At 31.7% G+C, this 25,907-nt stretch overlaps 1 protein-coding gene across 1 annotated transcript in view; it reads left to right on the top strand.

The window, feature by feature from the left end:
- The window catches only part of Pgap1 (post-GPI attachment to proteins inositol deacylase 1), a 76,895-nt gene extending 51,972 nt beyond the window's left edge, over window positions 1-24,923 (top strand). The window contains exons 19-27 of the mRNA XM_005324349.4: window positions 596-634; window positions 4,140-4,233; window positions 9,468-9,558; window positions 10,660-10,857; window positions 12,452-12,587; window positions 13,807-13,857; window positions 14,354-14,541; window positions 15,932-16,036; window positions 17,433-24,923. Of these exons, the coding sequence (XP_005324406.2) occupies window positions 596-634; window positions 4,140-4,233; window positions 9,468-9,558; window positions 10,660-10,857; window positions 12,452-12,587; window positions 13,807-13,857; window positions 14,354-14,541; window positions 15,932-16,036; window positions 17,433-17,571 (1,041 nt within the window). The 3' untranslated portion in view covers window positions 17,572-24,923. The remainder of the gene's footprint in view (window positions 1-595; window positions 635-4,139; window positions 4,234-9,467; window positions 9,559-10,659; window positions 10,858-12,451; window positions 12,588-13,806; window positions 13,858-14,353; window positions 14,542-15,931; window positions 16,037-17,432) is intronic.
- The last annotated feature ends 984 nt before the right edge of the window (window positions 24,924-25,907 follow it).

Raw genomic sequence — 25,907 nt, 5'->3', positions numbered from 1 at the left:
ACTAAAGTGATAGTAAGAGTTGTGTTGTCAGTTTGGATCCAAATACTGCATGCTCCATGTTTTTAACCAAATTGCGTATTTCCACAAAGGTCAGATGCAGACAAAACATTCATAATTTCCCTAACAAAGATTTATCTCCTTTTCACAGACTTCTTAATTTTTCTTTATAAAGGATTATTTTTTTTCTTTAAAAAGGTAGAATTATTAAGGATGAATTTTTTTTACTTATGGTAGGATTATTAAGGATGAATTTATTTTTCAAATATTATTTTGGCTTAAATTCTTTTAATTAGCATGATCTATTAATAACATTCTAGTTAATTAAATATTCCAGTTGTAAACAGTTACCATATATACTAAAGCATTGCTGTAATTGTTGAAGAATTAGAATACTGGAAAATATACTCAATGATGAAACTACATTTTGTCTAATTTAAACGTGGTGCAGAAGATTCTTGAAGATCTCTTATGCCTTTAGGTTTATTATTATAGGAATTATTATACCTAGAGATGTGTAGAAGTACATAGTTTAATAAAATTGAACTAGAAAAATCTAGGGTAAATAACCTCTTTTTAAATGATTGTTTTAAACTAGGTGACAGTTAAGACATCCTTTTCACAAATACTTGGACAGGTAAGAGAGATTTTCATTGCATAATTATTTATTGTCTTGTGAATAGATACCAGAAAGAAAGGATTATAGTCTTTTTCTATAAAATCAGTAATTTAACAGATCACGATCTCTGGCTGCTCCCACTGCTATAGCTACTTGTTTCTTCTTTCTCCTTTTTTCTTCATTCTTCATTCTTCCAATTTAATAAAATCTAAAAACCATTCTTGACCTATAGGCCATGGTTGGCCAACTCTTACTTTAAGGTGATCCCTTCATATTTGATCCATCCTAAAAATAAGAGCTGTTACCTGATTCTCAATATATTTGCCTAAATGAATGTCATATTAAGACCTTCATATTTATCATACTACACTATAATTCATGACACAATAAGATAGGGTTTGTCATGTAAGTGAACATTTTCAAAGAACTTTTTATATTGTGAATGCTGTTATAATGTAAAGGCTAAGAATAAATTTTATTCAAGATAAATGTTAAAATTAATCTGCAAATAATGTTACAAAAATAATTCAGCATTAGAACTATAGATATTATTATTCAATATCATTATAATTTTCAGAATTATGTAACCTGGAAATAAATACACTAATATTGATTAGACAGGAAAATTATATAATTTCAAAATTCAGTAAAATTTTATTTAGCTTTTATTTTTTGATTGGTTATATTTTGCTATCCAAGCATAGTAGAATTTTTTCTTTTTTTACTTTAAGTTATAATACTGCAATTGTAAAACTCACAAATCAAAATTAAATTAGAAACATTTTATGTGCATTATCTCATTTGTTCCTTATAATCACTTAGAGCTATATTATGACTATTATTAAATTTGTGAACATAATAAAATTCTGAGTAATTATATTAAAAAATTGTGTGCTAAATTATAAAGGGAACATCAAATGTTAGTATAAGTTGGAAAATACCATCATGGGTAGTTGATATTCTAAAAAGTTAAAAGGCATTAAGAAAAATTTTGCAGGGCTGAGGTTGTAGTTCAGTGGTAGAGGACTCGCCTAGCACATGTGAGGCCCTGGGTTCAATTCTCAGCACCATATAAAAATAAGTAAGTAAAATAAAGGTATTGTGTCCATCTACAACTAAAAAATAAATATTTTTTTAAAATAAAAATTTTGCTTGTGATAGAGGAGATGAGTTCATGCTATTATTTTTTTAGCATGTCCAAAAGTCATGTTATTGTACACAGTGGTTTATGGTGAAGATACTACATGCTCTCTTATCCTTATCATCTCTGTGGCCCATAATCCAAATTAGTGACATGAAAAGTCAAATTAGCTTGGTATGCTGCAACTAAGCATAATTGTATACCAAAAAAAGACAGACTAATATTTTTGTTTAGATGTGGAAATCTTTCTAAAGAGCAAGGAAGCACTGGTGTTACAAGATCAGAGGAGGGTACTTTTAAAGTGTCAAAGAATAGCAATTGAATCCTAAAATTATTGAAAAATATAGCCTGTTCTTCTTTATTGCTTGTTTAAGATTTCAGTTTGTGGGTGGTAAAAGAACAAATTTAAGTTGTCTAATATGTCTTACTCATTTTTTTAAAACAATGTATATTATTTAAAAACAATGTTGCTGATATAGTCACAGGAAACTGAGCAAAAGGAGTAAATAGAAACCACTTAAGAGAATATTTAGCCTTTAAATAAATTTTTCACAAAATTGTTTCTTTCTAGAAAAAGAGGAAAATGTGTTTATGTTCTTTAATCTAGTTTTAGGAAAAAAGAGGACAAAAAAGTAAATTGAAAGTTATTTTCCTGAGTAAATTTCATAAATTCTAGTAAATTATTTCAATATTCAGATGTTAAGAGAAACTGAAATTTGGAAATTTTTTAGGTGAAATCTTTAAAATTTTTTCAGTGTTGTTATCTTATTCAAAGTTTAAAGAAATATTGTGCTAAATACTAAGCCAAATTAAGCAAGTCTTACAGTTTGATTATAGCCCATGGAGGCCAGTTTATGGTTGTTGATTTAGTCATACCTTGTATCCAAAGCCCAAGACAATAAATACTTAATACTTATAACAATGTCCCTTTGTCAGTAAGAGAAATTTTATGTTTAATATATAAATATTAACATAATACTCTGTGTAAGATCTGTTCCAGAATTCTAAGGACAGTTAAGGATGTTAATAATTAATAATAACAACTAATATTTTCAGTCTCTCAGCCATATGCCAACTACTATTCCAGGTGTTTTAAACAGATGCAAACACTTTGAAGCCTTACACCTCTATCTCATTTTACTGATGAAGCCCTGGAGAGAGAAGGCAAAGTAACTTGCCCAATAATACAAAAATAGTGAGAGCAAAGCTGGAGTCTAAATCCAGAGGTCTGACTCATAAGTCTGCTAGGCTGTTTAACATTAATCTTGGTAACTTAATTATGCTATGTATTTCCTAGTGTACCATTAGCAGCAGTGAGTTTCATTAGTAATAGGTAGAAAATGGCCTTTTCCCTTTTTTTCAACCTTCCTTTCCTGCCACTTGAAGCTTATAAACTATAAATCGTGAGTGTGAGATATAAATTTTTAAAAAATTTTTCTAATCTCTTTCAACCTGGAAGTCCATGGAGAAACTTAAGGGAGGGAGACTCTGAACTTCCTGAAATTTTATGCAACATTTTAGGTAATCTTGTACTTTCATAGATTTAGTTCATCAAATTACCAAGGGAGTTGATATATATTCTAAAAAGATTCTATGGATTAAGTCCATGCTGATTTTTCTTTAAAATTTAATATTAAAAAAGAACAATATTTTGTTTTTATTATGGATATGTTATCTGCAGATTAGATCAACTGACTTGAGGCACTGTCACATAATGGTTATGAACTTAGGCTCTGAGTCTAAATTACAGTTTTACTGAATTTCCAAGATACTGAAGGGCATTAAGAGTTCATAATTATAACTAATATTATCTTATAGTTACTGTGTAAGTTAATATTTTGAATGCTTTACAAAATGAGCATGTTTAATCTTCATAATCACCTATAAATCCTATTATTTTTTCCTATTTTACTGATAAGCACATAGAGAAGAAGGGGGAAGTAACTTGCCCATGACATTTGCAATTGTGGGAAGTACTTGGGCTCCTCATTCCTAGATTTCTTCACCTATAAAATAGGGAAAAGAACTACCTGAAAGGATTTTGGGGAGGAAGATATGAGATAATGTATATAAGATATTTAGTGTCTTGCTGGAACATATTAAATACTCGATAAACATGCTTTGAAGGAAAAATTTTAGCATATGCTATTCAATTATGCCTTTGAAAAAAATCAGATGTTTATACTATGCTATATGTTATTAGCATTTATTTTACTTAGAGTTTTTGATACTTGTTACTGGAAATACCTTTGTAGCTGTGTCAGGAGAAGTATAAACAATAAATTTTTGTGTGTGTTTAAAATTTTTTATTTTGTGTTAAAGTACATTTATTTCATTAACATGAATATTTAGAAATTGCCCATTGATTTATCTGTTTTCTAGGTAGTTAGATTTCATGGTGGAGCTCTTCCTGCTTATGTTATATCTAGTATCCTTCTTGCTTATGGAGGACAGTTATACTCTCTTTTCTCAACAGGTAAAAATGTTTATAATTTTTAAAGTTGATTTTGTTATGAATAAGTATTAGTGGAACAATTGTTAGTTCCATGTGTGTATTTAATTCAATTATGTTGACTTAAGAAACATAATAAGGAAGTTCTTAGAAATAGCCAAATACTAGTAGGCACTACTTACTGTTCTTGGAAACTCTAGAATAGTGTATGATTTTATTTTATTGTTTTACTTTTCTTCTACTGACCACCAATCCCAAACTAGTTTGGGGCAACTAGTCTACAAACCTCCAGTTTCTAGTCCTGAGATCTGCAGTTTACTATATTCTCTTAGCCTATCACTTTTTTATTAGTATAATTTTTTCCTTTTTATTGGTGCATTATAATTATACATAACAGTGGGATTTGTTATAATATGTTCATACATGCACACAATAAAATAGTAGAATTTGATCAATTTCATTCCCTAATACCTCCCCTTTCCATTCCCTCTCTCCCCTGATCCTCTTCTTCTATTCTACTGGTCTGTCTTCTTCTTTTTTTTTTTTTTTTTAATTTGATCTATGTAACAGTATCATTTGTTAATGAAAAAATAAACATTTAACTGTTTTTTAAAATATATGAATTTGAGGAATAATCTTAATGTAATATTTTTCAGTATATGTATTAAAAAGGAACAAAATAATCATAATATATGTAAAATTCTTAATGCTCTAATATTATGAAATTATTTGTTTAAAAAAATATAAACAGTTTCCAAATAAGGTTCACACATTACCATTTGTCACTAAATTTGATCATTAAGTTTCTTAAGCTAAAAGTTCTGTCCTCCATGTTTTTTAATTTTTGCCTCATAATTTATTAAACACAACCGCCTTTTTGCGTTTATGTCTCTCACAGTTTGAATTTTGCTGATTACACCCCTAGGTGTAGTTGAACATTTTTTCTAACTGCTCTATTTTTTATAAGTTGATAATTAAGTTGGGCATGGTGGCACCTCATGTAATCCCAGTGACTCTGGAGGCTGAGGTAGGAGGATCACAAGTTCAAGACTAGCATCAGCAATTTAGTGAGACCCTATCTCAAAATAAAAAGGCTGGGGTTGTAGTGCAGTAGTAGAGCACCCCTGAATTCAATCTGCAGTACTAAATAAATAAATAAATAGGTAATTAGAACTGTAGGCTTGATTACATTTAAATTGTATTCCCGTGCCTCTACTTGTTGCTGCTCCTGCTACAGGAATATTTCAGTTTTATGTACTTTTTTATAATTAATTTTTTATTGGTTCACTATAATTAAATGTAATACAATTCATCTTGATATATTTGTATGTGATCTTAACATAATTTGGTCAACTTTATTCCCCAATACCTTCCTTCTTCCTTCCCTTCTCCTTCCCCTCGTCTCCTTCCTCTAATCTTTTGATTTTCCTTTTATTTTCATGAACCACCTCCCTTTTTTTTTTTCCTATCTTCTATGTGTTAGAAAAAACAAATGACCCTCTACTTTTTGAGTCTGGTTTATTTTGCTTAACATAATGCTCTCAAGTGCCATAAATTTTTCTGCAAATGACATAATCTCATTAATCTTATTTTTCTCTATGGCTGAATAAAACTGTACTGTATATATGTACCACATTTCTTTATCTATTCATTTGTTGATGACACCTAAGCTGATTCCATAACTTAACTATTGTGAATTGCACGGCTTTAAAATGTATGTATCACTATAATATTCTGATTTTAATTCTTTTGGATAAATACTGAAGAGTGATGTAGCTGAGTCATATGGTAGTTCCATTCCTAATCTTTTGAGAAACCTCCATATTGATTTCCATAGTGGCTAGTTTACAATCCCACCAAAAGTATGTTAAGTGTTCCTTTTTCCCAACACCCTCACTGGCATTTATTACTATTTGTTTTATTAATTATTGCCATTCCACTTGGAGTGAGATGAAATCTCAGTGTAATGTTTTTTCTTGCTTGTTTGTTTGTTTGGTATCAGGGACTAAACTCGGGCACTGAGTCACATCTCCAACCCTTTTTTTTGTATTTTATGTAGAGACACAGTCTCACTTAGTTACTTAGGGCCTTGCTAAGTTGCTGAGGCTGGCTTTTGAACTTGTGATCCTCCTGCCTGAGTCTCCCAAGCTGCTGTGATGTCAGACGTGCACCACTGTGCCTGGCTCAGTATAGTTTGATTTGCGTTTCCTGATTGCTAAAGATGTTGAACACTTTTTTATATATTTAGTGGCCCTTTGTAGTCCTTTTGACAAGTGTCTGTTCATGTGCTGTTCATTGGGTTGTTTTTTTGGTGGTAAGTTTTTTGAGTTCTTTATATATCCCCAATATTAACCTCAGTTGAAGAGTGGCTGGCAAAGAATTTCCCCCATTTTGGAGACTCTCATTATGCTCTTGTTTCCTTTACTATGCACAAGCTTTTTAATTTGATGAAATCCCATTTATTCTTGCAATTATTTCCTGTGCTTTGGAAGTCCTGTTGTTGCCTGTCCCTATGTTAGAGCATTGATGCTATATTTTTTTCCTAGAAGTTGCAGCATTTTTTTAAATCTAATTCCTAGATTTTTTTCCATTTTGAGTTGACTTTTGTGCAAGTTGAAAAATAGGAATCTAGCTTCATTCTTCTACATATGGATATCCAGTTTTGCCTGTACCATTCTGTCTTTTCTCCAGTATATGCTTTTGGCACCTTTGTTCAGTGTTGTATACTTTTGTTATTAGGCATCTGCCCCCTAATCTCCTCCTGAGTTACCCTAGTCTGTTTCCTTCCCCTTCCTCTCCTCTCTTCCTTCATTCTTCCTCATTTTCCCTTCCTCCTTTCTTATTTTTCCTTGTTTCCTTTTTTGCTTCCTTCCGTCTTTATTTCTGTGGGCCAGTGCATCAGAGCTACTTTTCATCCTACATGTGGCTAAAGAAGACAGAAAATTCATGACCTATGTCTCCCAAGTTCTTAAGTTTAGGAATCCTCTAAGTTTTAAGACATCCCCAAGAAAATTCCTTATTTATTTATACACTTTATACCTTTATGCCTGAAGCTTCTTCCTTCTTGAGGACCTCTTAAGATGTAGAACCTCATCAAAGGCACATTGTTCTCCATTTTATTTCTGGAGCCTAACATTGTATCAAACATACAGTAGACATTTAGTAAGCTAGCCGTATCAGCAATGTCATTTAGGTCCTGGCTCACTGAATGGAATTATTGAAATTTTAATGAAGGAACTATTTCAAAGATTTGTGCAGAGTTAAGGGAAACCAACAAGAGATGATAAAGTACAAGCTAGAGACGGAGGAAACCTAAGAGACCTGTAGGAGTGAGCAGTGTTATTAGAGCTGCAACCTTGGGTATAGAAACAAGCAATAGCGCCAGTCTGTGTCTCAGCAGGGGGAAAGGTAGGGAAATGCATTCTCTAACACCATTTTTTCCTGCTCTCTTATCTACTAGAACCTTTCATTTACTAAATCTAACTATCTAGAAGCCTGTGCATGAAAGTAAGCCTCCCAGAGTCAACAGCAAAGTGAATGGATCTGGAGAGGCAGATGTAGGATAAATAGATAAAACCATCCTTAGAATATAATAATTAGAACAGTTTCCTGAGAGCCTAATCTTTCTTTTCTTGGGCTTGGACAGTAATAGAAGCAGGAAAAAATAATGGGACCAAAATATGTAAAAATATGTAAAAGTAGTCCATAAATCACCTCCACCATATCCATCTCCCCAAATCCTACAGCTACTTAATGCCTTTTGTTATTTTCATATAACTTTGGGTTTGCATTCCATGCTCATTTATACCTGAGTTAAACTATATTTCAGGAATACCTGTAATCCCAGTAATAAGGGTGGAGAGTGAGGCAGAAGGATCACAAGTTTGAGACCAGCTTCAGAAATAGCAAGGCCTTATCTCAAAAAGGGCTGGGGCTGCAGGTTAGTGGTAGATCACTTCTGGGTTTGATCCTCAGTATCAGAAGGGAAAAGGAGAGTGTGGGGGCTATTATTCTGGTGATATGACATCAACCAGACTTGAATGTAAAATCTGTCCTGTTTGGGGGCTGGGGCTGTAGCTCAATGGCAGAGTGCTTGCTTAGCATGTGTGAGGCACTGGGTTCGATCCTCAGTACCACATATAAATAAACAAGTAAAATAAAGGCACTGTGTCCATCTACAACTACAAAAAAAAAAAAAAAAAAACTGACCTGTTTGGTTTTGGTCCCCCTACCCCTAATGTAGGGGATCAAACCCAGGGCCTCACACTTGTTAGGCTAGCTAGCATTGAGTTACATATCCAGCCTGTCCATAAGGTTTTGAATGTCTGAAAGGGAGGCCTCATACTTCTTAATTTCAGCAGACTAGATACTTGATTCCTAAACATATGAAATTCACAAATAGATAGCCCAGAAACTCCAGATATATATATATATATATATATATATATATTTTTTACTTTAGAATATTTAAGTATGGGAATATATTTTAAACCAATTAAAGAGGTAGTTCTATACCAAGAGTGCATATCCAAATTTACCTCCTGGACTGGGAGTATAGCTCAGTGATAGGGCATTTGCCTAGCATGCATGAAACTGGGTTCAATCCACAGCACAAAAAAAAAAAAAAAAGGAAAAAAGAAAATCACTAGCTAGAACGACTATAGTAAGAAAGATAATACCAAATGTTAACAAGGTTATGGAGAAAATTAGAACCCTCATATGCTTCTGAGAGGGATATAAAATAGAATAGCTTCTTTGGACAACAATCTGACAATTCCTCAAATGGTTAACAGAGTTATTTATATGACTCAGTATCTCCATTCCTAGAAAAGACCTGAGAGAAATGAAAGCATGCATTCATATAAACACTTGTACACAAATGTTTATAGAGTATTTATTCTATTAGCTAAAACACAGAAATAATTTAAATGAATATTAATAAAAATATCATGTCCATACAGTGGAGTATTATTCATTAATAAAAAGAAGTAAAGTACTTGCACAATATTGAATATACTAAAAGAATCATTGAATTGTGAAGAGATGAAACTGTGTCTTTGACTTCCTAAATTTATTTCACAAATTACTATTTTCTAAGAACCATTGAATTAACAGTAATTTTTAGTGTTTCTTCTCTGGTGGTAGCAAAATCCCTTGCTTTTCTGACATAAAACATCTTGCTCTTGACAATGCAAAATATATTTCATACTTAATTACTGTGAATTCTGTGTTGCAAGTAATTTTTTTTAAATCACCAGGTTATTGCTTAGAATATGCTACCATATTGGATAAAGAAGCCAAACCATATAAAGTTGATCCTTTCGTAATTATGATTAAGTTTCTTTTGGGGTAAGTTTTATTTTATTATCTGTGATAATGATTTTAATTTTATTTTATATAAAAATATGTTTGAGGTGCTGGGGTTGTGGCTCAGTGGTAGAGAGCTCACCTAGCATGCATGAAGCACTGGGTTAAATTCTCAGCACCATATAGAAATAAAATAAAGATATTGTGTCCACCTAAAACTAAAAAATAAATATTAAAATAAATAAATAAAGTTATAAAAATATATATGTTTAAAAAATGTTTGATATATAATGCAGTGTAAATGTTCATACAAATTTGGCAGTTGACTTGTTTCATTGGATGGGATTTTTCTTTTAAGAAAAAGGCTTAATCAACATATTTACATTTATTTCAGTAGTATAGTCATTCCAAAAATAATTATTGAACTTCATCAGTTTTAACTTAGGCAGTAAATAAAACATTACTTTAAGGTTTGCAAATGAATACATATGGTCTATGATATTTGAGTATCCCAGACTGACAAACTATTATAGAATATTGATAAAATAGTGCCTCTGATCATTTTCTGTTCTTATAGAAACTATAAGAAACTATATTTTATAACTCTTAATTGTAGTTGACAGTCCATTCTTAATTTATTTATATTTTATATTTTTTGTTTAAGAATCGGTACTTAGGGCTGGGGATGTGGCTCAATCGGTAGCACGCTCGCCTGGCATGCGTGCGGCCCGGGTTCCATCCTCAGCACCACATACAAAGAAAGATGTTGTGTCCACCGAAAACTAAAAAAAAAAAAAAAAAAAAAAGGTGCTTAGCCAACTAGTTGTTGTTGGCTTCTTAAAAAAAAAAGAAAACATGAATAAGAATGCATTGTTTCATAGAGAAATCAAGAGTACAGTAAAGCTGTATTGAGAGTCAGTACTCAGATAGTTTCTGATAGGTAGATTTTCTTGGGAGATAAATGACTTTTTTCATTCAGAGACTTCCAATTTATTTTTCAGGATAAATTTATAAATTGAGAATCATGGAACATTAAAGACTCTAGTGAATGGTCAAACACCTCAAATATGAAATCCTGGAATATTAGTTGTTGGGAGTGTTTATTCATTGTTTTGCTTTCATTTTGTTTTCTTTTGTCCACAGGTATAAATGGTTTAAGGAATTATGGGACTTATTATTGTTACCAGAATTAGATGCCATTGTTTTAACTAGTCAGAGTATGTGTTTCCCCCTTGTATCCTTGATTCTCTTTCTATTTGGAACATGTACTGCCTACTGGAGTGGCCTACTATCTTCTGCATCTGTGAGACTCCTTTCCTCATTATGGCTAACTTTGAAAAGGTAAAATGAATGACTCAAAGCTTTCCTACTTCTTTTAATCAGATTCTGCCGTGACACACAACTAAACCAGTCGGGGTCACTCCAGGTGAACTGGGCTGGCACGAAATAATCACACAGAGACAGAGAAATACCTTTTTCTTTGGGTTCTGACCCAGCTCCCACAATGGAGGCAAGGCAGGCAAGAAAGAGAAAGAGCACACCTCGAACCCAGTTTTATTGGGGAGAAGCCATTCAAATGAGGCAAGGGGTAGGATTACAAAGGAACAGGTGAGTGTAACTCAAACCCACCGGGTGACGCCTACTCCTGGAGTCAGGCCTCATTATCTGAGTGGAGGTAAAGCCCAAGTTATTGAGGGGTGCAATAATTATTCAGTATCTCTTGCTCAGGACTTAAGGGCATGTATTTCCAGAGGGGCTCCCAACAAGATCCACTAAACAATTTTGTAAGGAAAGATGTATAACTAGCAAAAGCATGAATTAGTTCCAAATTATGCCTTTATCAAAGCTTATTAGTTATTGAAAATTAAATGCCACCTTGGATATTTACTTTAGTGCCCAAGAGTTAGTCAAGAACGCTTGACAAATTTCATGGTTGTAAATCCCTCACAAGGGATTGTTTCTCTGCAGTGCTTTTGTATGCTCAATTTGGTAATGAAACCTGAGGGCAAGAGACACCAATCAATATATTTAGCATCCTATTAGATGAAATGTATAAAACCTCCAAGGAGGCTAAAACAATCTAGAGTTGTATTAAGAGCCCAAACACACAGTTAGAATCTGAAGTAAAACACCAATCTAATTTCCATCGCCACTCCTCCGTATCATACATGTTATCTGATTTACTCTCATGGAGGATGGGGGTTATGGTGTGGTACTTCTTTACTTTGCCTTCTGAGGTGCTTTTGGCAGGGGTGTCTGACAATAACACCAACAAGCATCAGAGTAGTCTCAAGGCTTTAAAAAAATGGAAAATTGTTCTTCCTATCAAGAGTGGAGATGTATGGCACAGGGTTTATAATTAACTTTTTGTCTTCATTAGTATAAGTATTAGCTATATGTATCTAAATGGGAAAGGAGCTGTCACACTATATTATGGAACTTAAATTAATGTGACCACATGCCTTTATTGATACTGTTTACCACATGTTTACCACATGACACTTATATACTAATAAGTAGAAGAGGCTGGCAGAGTACTTCAGGTTCATTAGTCCTCTGAAATGCCTGGGACCACAGGTGTTTCAGATTTCACTTATTTTTGGGGGGAATATTTGCATGTACATAATGAGATATCTTAGGGATGGGAACAAAGTCCAAATACAAAATTCACTTATGTTTCCTATATACCTTATACACATAGCCTGTAGATAATTTTATACAATATTTTTAATGTGTACCTGCATTTCAACAGTAACCCATCACATGAGATCAGGTGTGGAATTGCCATTTGTAACATGTTAATGCTAAAACTTTTGAGTTTTGGAGCATTTCCAATTTGGGTTTAGGGATGCTCAACCTGTATATTGTTTTCTTCTTATATGTGACTGTATAAATATCTGTTACTCTATTATTTTAAACTTTCTTCTTATTCCAGACCCTCTGAACTTCCTAAAGATATCAAGATGATATCACCAGACTTACCTTTTTTGACAGTTGTTTTGATCATAATTAGTTGGACAACTTGTGGAGCACTTGCCATACTTCTTTCTTATCTTTACTACGTATTTAAGGTAGGTCAAATCAGTAGTAAAGCCAGAACGACTGGGCTTTATGTTAGGCAGGTGTAGAATGCCTTGTAGACTTTGTTAATGAAAATTTTAATTACTATTATAACACTCCTCTGTTATATAATAGATTTAAATAAAGGTTTTCTAAACATCTTGGTTATGTAAATGGTATACAGTTACTGTATAACTGAGATTACTCATTTGAGTTGAGGTTTTTGCTAAGGAAAAAAAGACAAAGGAAAACACACATAATCTGTTTTAGGTTGTTGCTTCTTACATTTGCAAATGATAACTTAAAAAATGTAACAGAAAGGTTTTTTTTGTACCTCTCTTTGAACATGGGTGAGAGAAAGCAAAAATTTAGTTGGAAATCAAGTTACTAATCATGCTGAGACAACATAAAATATTAAGAAATGTTACAGAAAAATGAGAATATAATGATAAAAATAATGGAAGCAAAAAACTGAAGAAGCAAAAAACACTTCCAAGAAGGCTGACAACTTTGCAGGAAAATTCAGGAGGTTATACAGCTGCATACCCTATACATTCATGTGTAGACACTTGACATGGATAACAATTACTTTTTTTTTGAACAAATACTTTTTCCTCTGCTTTTAACACTAATATATGCTCATTATAGATTATTTTCAGTTTTACAAAGGAATTTATGTGCATCTGAAAAAATATTTAAACCTATTTCAATTCATAAATACAACATAGTTGTTTAAGTTAGGTATTTCCGACAACTGACATAAAAGCAAAACATTCTAAGATACTTAAAGAACTAAAATATATTAAATGTACAGATTTTTTGTAAACATTTTATCACTGTATATTATTAATTTGTATTTCTTCTTTATTTGTACTTCTTATATTGAAGATAATCAAATTTTTTATCCATAAGACACAGAAAATGTCTATAGCAAGGTATCATTCAAACATAGGTTCACAGGAGGCAAAAGGTATAGCAACATATCCTGGTCCCTACATACTCTGGAAGTTTGTATTGTTTGTTTGTTTTTTTCAAGTATTTCCTTTTTTTAATCCATGGTAGCAAGTATGTGTTGTTTTATCTTTCCTAAAAGAATGTTTTTAAATGTATAAATGAATTTTTAGTTATTTAGATTTTTTAAAATTTCAGATTACAGTGCTTCTCGGTTTTAATAGAAACTCCTATACCTTTTTTGCAAAACAAGTAAATTAAAGTTATTTTTTCCCCTAGATTGTTCATCTGCAAGCCAGCCTCACAACTTTTAAAAATAGCCAGCCCGTGGTACGTTGTATTTTAAAAACTCTACATAGCTTTAATATGAAAGAACATGAGAAAATATAAGTTTATTTTTCAGAAAGGTTAGAATTTGATAGTGTGTGAAAGTATTATGAATTTTTAAGTAACTTTAATAAAACTGAACTTAAAAGATTATTAAAATACATTGAAATTATTCTAAATTTAATTTGACCTTTGTTAGTACCTATGCCATTTTTGTTATTGTTATAAAATATTATCTTTTAAGTTTTATTTTGAGCAATTACCTAGAGGCTATATTCTCAGAAGTGAAAATAGCAAGTCAAAGAATAAAACTTTTATAAGTGTAATCATTTAATTAGGTACCATTTAAATAGGTAATTTCAGTTTGGTAATGGAATGGTTTACATATTTAACTGGTTAGTAGTTATGATTCTAAATAAAATAAATATCTCTGATTTATTTTTGTGTACTTAATGTTTTGTGTTTGTGTACTTGATGTTTTTACTTTATTGCTTTATAGAATCCCAAACACTCTAGAAGAAGTGAAAAAAAATCCAATCACCATAAAGACTCTGCAGTACACCATCTTCGTTTATCTGCCAGTGATGCTGAAGACAGTCTTCGCATGCACAGTACTGTGATTAACTTATTAACATGGATCGTATTACTCAGCATGCCATCTTTAATTTATTGGTTAAAAAATCTTAGGTGTGTTTCATTTATTATTTTAATAATATTATTATTATTATTTTTTGGTTTAGACAAAGAATATGTTCAAGTAGAGACTTGCTTATATTCCTGATGGTCCATGAAAATTCCTTAAGAATAAGAAGCTATGAACCTGAAATTTATTTTCAGTACATTCATATTTTCTCCTGTTCTATAAAAATATAAACTTTTGGAATATTACCTCCTTCAAAAATCTGCAAAAAGAGAGCAATTTGTATTTTTACTTATTGGTACATTTCTAAATAAAATGCCATCTCCTCCAAATACTAGTCAAGCCCCCTACACACACATACAAAAAAAATAATATAAAGCTTTCAGAGTATGTAAGTATTGAAAATATTTTTTTAAGTTGGTAGAACTAAAAAAGTTCAATAAATGAAATAAAAGATTACCAGATGTTAATATCTTTTTATCCCTCATTTTAGTCAAGATCCAGATTTATGTTCACAGATTTGCAGTTGCAATTATTTGAAGAGCACATACTTATCATTCTGAAAGGCCACAGACATTACTGTCAAATATATACAAGAGATGAGATCCTTGAATTTTAAAAAGATAACGGATAGCTAATTTATATAAACATTTATTTTATCTGTCATAGAGCAGCTTTAATGTATTTTAAATAATTTGCCTTTTAAAAACTTTATAATACCTTTAAGATATAAACTGATTATAAAAGGGAAGTCTTTCATTTTGGGTGTTTTTATTTCTTTAGTAGTATCTGACCATAATTCTCCATATAAAACCTTGGGTTATAAGGATGATCTAGAGCAAAAAGTACATATAAAGATTTCAGGAGCTGTTTAGAGCTCTCTTTTATCCATGTTGCTATTGGAATGTTTTGAAAATTATTGAATTTGATTGATTCTGGTAATTTAAAATGAACAAGATAAACCAGACACAATGGTGTACGCCTATAATCCTAGCAGCATGGGAGGCTGAGACAGGAGGATTACAAGTTCAAATCCAGCCTCAACAAAGCAAGGTGATAAGCAACTCAGTGAGACCCTTTCTCTAAATAAAAATACAAAATAGGGCTGGGGTTGTGGCTCGGTTGAATGCCCCTGAGTTCAATCCCGGTACTAAAAAAAAAAAAAAAAAAAGATCAAGCCAGGTGTGGTGGCAAACAACTGTAGTCCCAGCAGCTTGGTATCCTGAAGCAGGAGGATTGCAAGCTCGAAGCCAGCCTCAGCAATTTAGTGAGACTATGTCTCAAAGAATAAATAAATAAAAAGGGCTGGGGTTGTAACTCAGTGATAAAAGAACCCCTGGGTTCAATCTCTAGTACCTAATTAATTGATTGATTAATTTTTAAAGCAAACAGTTCTGTTTTGTTGACTTATGGGGTTTTTCTTTTCTTTTATAATAGGTATTATTTTAAACTTAATCCTGATCCATGTAAACCTTTGGCATTTATCCTTATTCCAACTATGGCAGTTCTTGGAAATACTTACACAGTTTCAATAAAATCAAGGTATGATACATTAATCTTTCTTTTTCTTACATCTTTTCCTGATGTAACACTTTATTTTAACACTTTATTTTTATTTCTGAAGCATATTATTTATTTGTAGTTAATTTAATTATTCCTAAAAATAACAGTATTATGGGTTTTTATGTAATTATGCTATACTTATTTTAATTATAAGTTTTACTTGTTAGGATGTAATAATATGGGTTATTTTCTTTAAAAAGTTAACCCTTAAAAGATATCTAAGACTTACTTCTAAAAAGTACAGGAAGAGTGAAAGTTCAGATTGGCCATGATTTTTGAAGTTGGCTAACAGGTACATGAAGGTTCATTATGCCATTAGACTTCTTTTGTATATGATTAAATTCTCCATAATAGTATTTGGCTTTTCATTACTGGTTGTTTGCTCTGGGAGCCTTTTCAGTTGATTCTGGAAGATATATGCCAATATTCTGGAATCAAGCCAACCTGGGGCTCATATATTAGTTCTGCCATTCAATATCTTTATGTCCTTAGCAAGCTTTTTAACCCTTCTTATCTGCACTTTCTCTTTTCAGAGTAAAATGGTGATAGTCTTTTCTGGGAGTAGTATTGTTTTTAAAACATTTATGTCTTAACTTACATAGTTCTTTCATTTTTTAAATTAAAGAAGGTTCCTGCTGGGTGCAGTGGCACACACCAGTGACTCAGGAAGCTGAGGCAGGAGAACTGCAAGTTCAAGGCTAGCCTCAGCAACTTTGCCAGACCCTGTCTCAAAATAAAAAATGAATAGGACAAAAGATATAGCTCATTGGTAAAGTGCCCCGGGGGTGTTTAAGCCCCAGTACAAATCAATAAGTAAAGAAAAATTCCTTCTGAGTTTGCTTGTTTTGTTGTTACCATGACTAAGATTAAAATAAACATTTCTGTAGCTATATCTTAGTGAATAGCATTATTTTTGGTAGGATAAATTTTTAGAAGTAGTATTGTTGAGTAACAGTCCATCTAATATTTTTCTGTTGTTAAAATTTGAAACACTAAACCAAACTGGCTGTTTTCTGAGTAGAAATGTTTTCCCTTTTTCTGGTCAAAATATAGCTCATATTTCTCTTTTTAAAAAATTCATGGACAGGGCTGGGATTGTGGCTCAGCAGTAGAGCACTCGCCTACTATGTGCGAGGCCCTGCATTCAATCCTCAGCACCACATTAAAATAAATAAATAAATAAAGGTACTGTGCCCAACTATAACTAAAAAATAAATATTAAAAAAATCATGGATAGGTAAATTTATTATATTAAAAATTATTTCATTTACAATCACTTAGAATACTTACCTTTCCCAAAACTATAAAAGATTGACATATTCTGTTTTGACTCACATTGCAGTTTACATAACAATGTATATTTCTCTCTTGACAGTAAATTGTTGAAGACTGCCTCACAATTTCCACTTCCTCTGGCTGTTGGTGTGATTGCTTTTGGGTCAGCACACTTATACAGGGTTCCATGCTTTGTCTTCATACCTCTCTTACTCCATGCATTATGCAACTTTATGTAAGACTGGACTTACATGATGATAAAGATGATTTATGCCTTTAGGGCCAGTAATAAGAGTGAACATACAGATCCACCAATATGGGCAGCAAGATCCTTTGGAGAAGACAAGTCTATTTTTACAGTATTGAAAATAGGAAATTAGTTTTGTAATGCTTGAGGAAAACAGATGAAGCATGGTTTTGTTTTGTGGTGTGGCATCTAGGTATTAGTCATTTTGTAAAATTAGTGGAGAAATATGATGGCCCCTGGCTTTGAGGACTCCTGTGCATATCACCTAGTCTACTTCATCAGCCATACCAAGGATCTTTTTCTAGAGACTCAGTAGATGCAACATTGTTTGTAGTCTCACATCAAACATTTTGCTTGTTTCATCAAGCTTTCTTCTGTAGGTTGTTTTATATTTGCTATCTGTTTTCTATTTTCAATATGTAATCTTACATATTAAAAAAGAAGTCCTAAAAATTTGACCAAAAAAAAAATGAAAGAAAGAAAAGACTGACACAATCCACTCTGTTTGGTTTCTCAGAAGTTAAATTACCACAAAGAGTCTTTGGTTGGTTTTCGGCAGCCAGGGTGAACAGAATAGACCTTTTGTCTTCTTACATCTATGGAAATAAAGCTTTGAATTATAAGGAGACCTGCTTTTTGGTAACCACAGCAAGAATGATGATGGAAACATGATTCAGACTCAAAACAATGAAATTCTGTTATCATATATTCTTGGTGAATATCAGGGCATCATTTAAGAAATCTGTTGTTAAATTTAAAGAACATTCTCACAGATATTGGGATTGGAGTAGTTTGTTTGGTTTATACCATTTGATTGATTCATTGCACCCATGGTTGCAAAAAGGTTTTCAGGCTATGATAGATTATTGAAATAACAACTCCAGTGGTCATAAACAACTATAGGTTTGCACCATTTTTTGTCTACTGTGAAAAAAAATCAACATGATCACAAGTGTAGTAGCACATTTGATGTGTGAAACTATACTGTAATGGGATAACAGTAAACAGGTATTATCATATTAATAGCATAAATATAAACAATACACCTCAATAAATTGGGATGTTAGCCAATAGATTTAACAGTAGAATCTTGATTCGCCTATGTGACTTCTAGAATTACTGTTTGACAAATAAGAGTAACGTTTCTATTTCATTGCAAATTTCGATTCACTCTAATAACAAGAGTTTGAAGAAGGTGATGGAGCATAGTACAAGAAAATAGTACTCTTTGCCTTCACATAGAATAAACTCAGGCTGAAGTATACCTGGCTCATAGAGCCCTTCTTTTAGATGTGTGTGCTATAAATACTCCAAACCTCTTAAGTAATGTCCTTAAGTTTGGTGATTCCATGGTCACACATGTAAAATTGTGTCCTTGTTAGTACCCTGGGACGTCCTAGAGAATCAGTTTTATTTCATCTGCCATTGTATCTGGATTCCATTGCAACCTCTAAGCTGTTAATTCTATAGAGGGTCCCTTCCACTTTAATAACTGTGGGGCATAAACTCATTTCCCTTCTTAATTTCTCTTCAGGTCCTTGTTTTTAGCATTAGTCAGAGAAGGTCTTACTCTCACCTGAGGGTTGTAAGTTTGCATGATTCCATTGTTGTCATTTTCAATTTTATGCTTATTGTTCAATATTCATATTATCACTTACCAACACCATTAAAGTGGAGGCATAGTAAACTTAGAGACATACCAGACTTTTATTTGTTTGAGAGAAATAGCAAAAATAATAAACCACAAAATGCTTGAATGTTCGATACCTGAGAGGAAAGAGATTTTTATTAGATTATACACTTGTCTTTGTGGCAAACCACATATATATGTGGGAGTGTACTTACCAACAAGTTCTAAAGTCTTAAGCCAACAAAATATTTCATTTTAAGGACTACAAAATTAATTAAATATTTTATAAACAGTAGTACTTTAGGTCATTAGCCATTATATTTGTATGTATACAAATATACATACATATACACATTTTTGACAGGGTCTTCATCAAGCACTTTAAATTCAGGTAGCTACCAGAAGTGAGAGGTAGGTTCCATCTGAGGATTAGCAAAATGGATTATTTCTATCATTAGGAAAACTCCTTGGCCTTTAAATTACACACTGTGGGAAACATGCTTACAATCTTTATTACCCTACAAAACAGCACAGATCTACTAGCAGAGTTACTGAAAAGGAAATTATTTATTGGCAGCTAGAGATAATCTAGTTCTGCAAATTTCTGTGTTCTGTTCCTAAGGCATTTTTATTTAGAAAATTATCAAGTTTTGAGCAAACATTTTTGCATATAAAATAATTCCTAGACATTGTTGTTGATACTAGATTGGATATAGATTGGACAGGGAAAAACACTGGATACTTTCAGTGTTTCTAAAGCCTTCCCTGGAGTTGCTGCTGTTATAATCTAGAACTGATAATATGATAGAAATCATTAACATGGTGTTTGGTAGTGGGGGTAGGTCCCTGGGATCCAGCCCAGGCCCTCTCACGTGCTAAGAACACACTCTACCACTGAGGTATACCATCAGCACCTGTTAAACTTTTTTATTTCTGAATCATTTTCATGCCAGAGTTAAATTAGGTTCTTATTTTCTTCATTTTTGCCAGAATGAAAATATTTAAAGCAGTGGTTTTTAAAAAGCCACTATGCCTTTTTTTTTAAATAGTTTCCTTTTTAACAGAAGCTGTTTATTTTTATTTTTTTTTAATTTTTATTGTTGGTTCAAAATATTACGTAGTTCTTGATATATCATATTTGCCACTATGCCTTTTTTAACATTGATTTTGAATCCCTTTCATGTACATTAGTAATACATTGATTAATCTTTTAATATTTTGGTCAGATAAACTCAGATGTGTATGATGGAATTCCTTTTCTTGGATGAACTAACTATACTAATATCCACATGATAATTTAGTAAAGAAAAATAAGGAACTATAGTAGGTAGGCCTACTAAATGTTTGTTACTGCTTATTTCATCACTCGTTTAGACACTACTTGTTATAAAGTAAGTTGTTTTTTTCATTTTCTAGTTCCTATAGCTTCCTTGACTCTCCAGCCTTCTCATTTATAGTATAATGTGTTCATTTAACCTGACTACCTGTTAGCATTTCTTAAAGAAAGTGGTCAAGGGAAATAAAAGGAAGTAAAAGGAAAAAACACACCTTTCAATGTAGCTTTTTAAAGCTCTGGGAAAAATAGGGAAACATAAATAAAAATCTGATTCCTGAATCTCTAGATAAATCACTTGGCCTAATTTCCATCTTACATTGGTTCTAAATTAGTGTAATGTCTTATATTATTATTTAGTTTAGTGCAAAACCTTAGAGTGCTGCATTTGAAGTTTTAGGAACTGGTTACTAAAACCATTTGAGGAAAACCCAAAAAGGTGTTGAGACTTTCTATGACGAGGCATTTGTTGATTATTTTCATCATCACTTTGTGTTTTCTCAGTGTTATAGGATTTTTTGAATTTGTATACCATAGGAAAGAAAATACCTTGTGAAGTTTATTAAAGGGGAAAATCAATTGGGAAAGTATGCCACTTGCTCACCAGAATAAAAGGGAGCAATAAAAGTTATCTTTCTTTCAGGAAATTAAACCCTGCCAGGAAATTTCTTAGCAAATAAATGTAAATGCAGAAGATACTTTTACAAAATTATGTGGAAACTGAACTTTTATCCCAGTCTTTTTGAACTAAGAACATTTCAAATTCTGAAGTTTATTTATACACATTACTCATGGATTCTTTCACAATAAGTTTTAGTAAATTGAGAAAATAAGTGTTTACTTTTCATAAGGACAATAGGAAAGAAAATTTGAGTCAGTGATCCAAGTGCAAATGTGTGTACTGTGATTGCTCAAGAATTCATATTGTTTTAAATAAATTATATTATGAATAGGGAAAACTGAATTTTATATCTTAGTTCAAAGAACAGAAAAAATTTTGGAAATAGAATAGACAAACTGTTATTGCATTAATAATATAAGTGTGACAGTACACCTAAATTGTGAACAGCGTTGTTCAAAAGTTAAGTGATATTCTAAGATACATCTTGATTAAATTGTCTTAAGATAATGCTTTTTAAATCAAGTACAGTACTTTCTAAAAGTGTTTGGCATGTTATGCTGCTCAAAATGTAAGATTTTAGATACCAGGAAACCAGTTAATTTCTGAGGATTTTGCATAAGATTCAGATCAATCTGTAAACATTCTGTACATTGTAACTTTCAACATTTATGAAAAACTGTATCTGTTGGTGTATTTTAATTAGGATAAGTTTGTTCTCATATTCAAATTCTAATCCTAGTTTAGGAAATCTAAAAGTAGCCATTTTTGTAAAGTTCATATGCTATTTTTAATGTTATTTTGACTTTTAGTATTTATATAGTAGTAATGTTATGAGTAAAAAAGTTTATAGACAAAGCATAGCTATTAACTGTTCAAAAGCCTAAATGATAGGCATATTTTGTATTTCATGTTGCACTTATTCTGTTTCATATTGGACTTTTACATCCTTTTTTAGAAAGAAAATACATTTGAATTATTATTAGCATCAAAGCTCTGTATTGAAAACTCTAACTGTATTCATCTGGTAAACATACTTTACCACCAAAGCTAAATGAAATTGTAAAATACCTCTGGATATTTGTGCCAATGAAACTTTCTTAACATATTGGGATTAAAGCAAAAATAATCTTTTTCAGTGTTCTTCATTTAGGACTTATAATAAATGTGTATATCATGAAAATTCCCATATTCTAATTTTTCTTTGAAAATACTCAATTATGGTACAGTATGTTATATTTTGTATGATTTTTTAATGTTTTGATTTTATTTGGTAAAAATCAGGTCACCCAATACTGACCTTTCATCATTGACGTAATCATTTGAAATAATTTTGGTTTTGATTAATTTTGTGATATAGGACATTAATTTTTGTTGTATAGTTATGGGTGTCTTATTTATGTTAGTTGAAAGTTTGCAATTTCTTTTGTTTTCTATATGTTTCCACTCATTCCCTTCATGTGGTCATATGGGGAAATTATCCACTAGACCCTAGCAAAGTATAATGAAATAAACTTTTTAACATGTGAATTTTAAAGGAAAATATTATAAAACAATCAAAATGTTAATGCTAAAGGTTACATTAATATGGTAGTACTTGTGAGAGAAAAGTAGAAATATGATAGGCTCAGAAACTGCTGTTTATCTACTTGAAATGCTTTAATTTCTCATATAAATTTTAAGGACGTTTCAGACCTTCATAGTGTTTTCCATCATTTAATCACATTTCTCTGCCCAGTAATGTTTGTACAGTTTGAATAAGTATTGTTGGAAGTAAAGACATAGCACAGAAAAGCAAATGTTGAGATATTTGGCCTTGATTTAATAATAGTTTATCCAATTATCTAATGGGGACTGTGGGTGATATTAATGAAAAGACAATGTACAAAATCTGAACTTACTATATACTGTCCTTTGGAATGAGTTTGTCCTCTGTGTTGAACAATTTATCCTAAATAGGAGATGTCTGTATTTTAACATAATCATGCTTTCTACATTGTCAAATAGGTATTTGATGTAAAACTGATAGAAATAACTTTGTCCTCCTCTGTTGTGGGGGTGGGAAGAAAATCCAATTTTTAGTGTGTATATATATTAGGAAATTGTATTATGTATTTACATTTTTAAAAACATAAAAATGACTTAAATATATTATTTTGAAGTGATTGTAATACAGTTTCTTAAACTTAAGACTAACTATAAATGTAGCAACATACCCATGAGAAACCAGACCAAAATTAAATATATATCACTGTGACCTTTAACTTGTAGTCATTTGGAGTAAAAAAGACTGTGCCTTAAAATGATAAAGAAATGCCCTGCAGTTTTATACCTGTATATTTTATTGTGGGTGGCCTTTTCAAACTGATCCCAAATCCTTTTCTTTAAAGTTGGAGAAAAATTTTAAAAGCTGATTAGTAGTTCACTTAATATTGCAGAACTATTGTTCTTGAGGCTGCCCTTAATTTCCAGAGTTCTTGTTTTCAAATTAAGATTGACTTAGGCCACATAGATGTAGAAAATTAAGTTTGGCTAAAGTTTTTGTGAAAACAACAACAACATTATTTTAGGAGAAGGTCATGGCACCTATGAACATATATTGTGCATGGAAAAACAAATCTTCAAAATGTAATTTTTTTGACATATTAATGAGTAGTCTAACAAAGATGCAAGCTCTTTCTTAAGACCTGTATTCATTTTTCTATAGATTGTTGAGGTTTGTGTTTGTATGTGTCAAATAAGATTCATTTATCCAATAATGGTTTTTAGCAACTAAACTCAGATTCATGTATATTTTTAACATTTTTCTGTTTTCTTTTTCCTTCCTAATTATTTTTAAGATACCAAGATAAAACTGGCTCCAGTTTTTATTTGCTTGTTTTTTTAATGTATAGTCTTGTATCTTTACTGTGCTTATTTAAAATAATGGCACAATTTCTATTAAAGTTCTAATTATTCCATTTATAAGACAGTCATGTTCTCTGCTAAAAGATGCCCACATTTCTGTGTTCTCAGAGTGTGTGTTTTATTTCTCAATTTTAGTTTTGAACATAGACTCAACATATTTGTTCCTTCCTATTTTACCACCACTACCATCCCTCAAAGACAAGAAGGTAGGTTTCTCTAAAACTATATAGAAAGATGATATGTCTTTCCTTCAAGCCTGGTCAAATTGACAAGAAAATAATTTGGGCAAGGGTATGTAGTAAATAAGTGGCTTTCAACCTACATCAATTTTTATATCACAGTTAAAAATTTTACATAGGACAAAGTTTGTTGTTCTGAGATAGACTCAGTAAGAAATCATTTATTAGCAAATTGATTTTATTCTCATCCAGAAAGTTCATTGCATAATAACAGTACTTAATAGTGCAAAGCAACTTGTCCTGTAGTATATATATTGAAAAATTATTGTCACCTCGAGGATCTTTCCATTTAAACATGCATGATCTTCTCCAGTACTTTGTACAATGTATGGTGTACTAAATACACTTATGTGTAATTTTGTGTGTATTTTTGGTATGATGTAATTAATATTGTTACATTTAACTGGTTGTAATTCAGAAAAAGTGCTACTTATTGTGCTTCATAGAGTGTTGTGAATTTTTTTTCCTTATGTTTCCACATTATGGTGTAAGTTTATAGATGAATATTTGCCTTCAGTCTCTGCTCAGGTATTAATGTGTAGCAATTTTGGTGCTTTCTTTTTAATGTCATAATCTGGTGTTCTGAATGTTCAAAAATAAATTTGGTGAATAAGCACATGTGGTACAAAGGTTGCTTAATAGTTCACAGACTTTTCCATAATACTATCGCAGGAAAAAAAAAAACCTTGAAAAATTATTTCTTTACATATTTTAGCATTCCAGAATGTCCATTCAGCATGGGCATGATATATCACAAGTAAATACTGAAAGCAAGATACATTCAGATACTTTCCAATTTGTATTTTGTAGCTTCCCACATACATATGTATGGATACTTTATAGTTCACATTCTGTTTTAAGGAATTATACAGTTATGTTTCTTTTAAAAACCATGCTTTCCACTTATTTAAGCTGAGTGTATTCCTGGGTGCCCAGTATAGTAAGAATGAGAATGATTTAGACATTATAAACAGATTTCCAGGTTACCACATAACTACTAAATTTGATCTTTAAAGGAGAAATTTAGTTAGGCTCAGTGACAACCATCTGTAATCCCAGCTACTATGGGGACCGAGGCAAGAAGATAACAAATTCAAGGCTAGCTTGGACAACTTAGACCCTATCTCAAAACATATATTTATATATTTTAAGGACTAGGAATGTTACATTGCTTGTCTAGTATGGCTGAGACCTTGGGTTCAATCCTAAATCTGGGGGGAGGAGGGGAAAGAGGCCTGGAATTCTGATTTGAAAAGTGACCCAAATTAATTCTCAAATGTTTGATGGCAGTGCCTTGGTCAATAAAATTAACTTGTTTGGGTTCCTAGAAGCAATTAGAAAGATAATCTATAGGGTTATAAGATGCCTAAAAGAATACCAAATAATTTGAGAGTTTAGAATAGATTCAAACTTCATTAAAATAGATGGAAGAAATAAGAGATTTTGAGGGACAAGTATCTATTTTAACCAGAATTCCTAAGTACATGAATATTTGAGTTATCCACATACACTAATATTGTGTACATTATTATATATACCCCAAAATGTAAAGTTTTAAGGATAAGAAATACATAACTAGAAACCTTAGTGTATTCTTTGG

The sequence above is a fragment of the Ictidomys tridecemlineatus genome, chromosome 7 (genome assembly GCF_052094955.1).
Source record: "Ictidomys tridecemlineatus isolate mIctTri1 chromosome 7, mIctTri1.hap1, whole genome shotgun sequence".
NCBI classification, from domain to species: domain Eukaryota; kingdom Metazoa; phylum Chordata; class Mammalia; order Rodentia; family Sciuridae; genus Ictidomys; species Ictidomys tridecemlineatus.
Note: the sequence above shows the minus strand (reverse complement) of the source record. Positions and strands in the feature narration are given on the sequence as shown.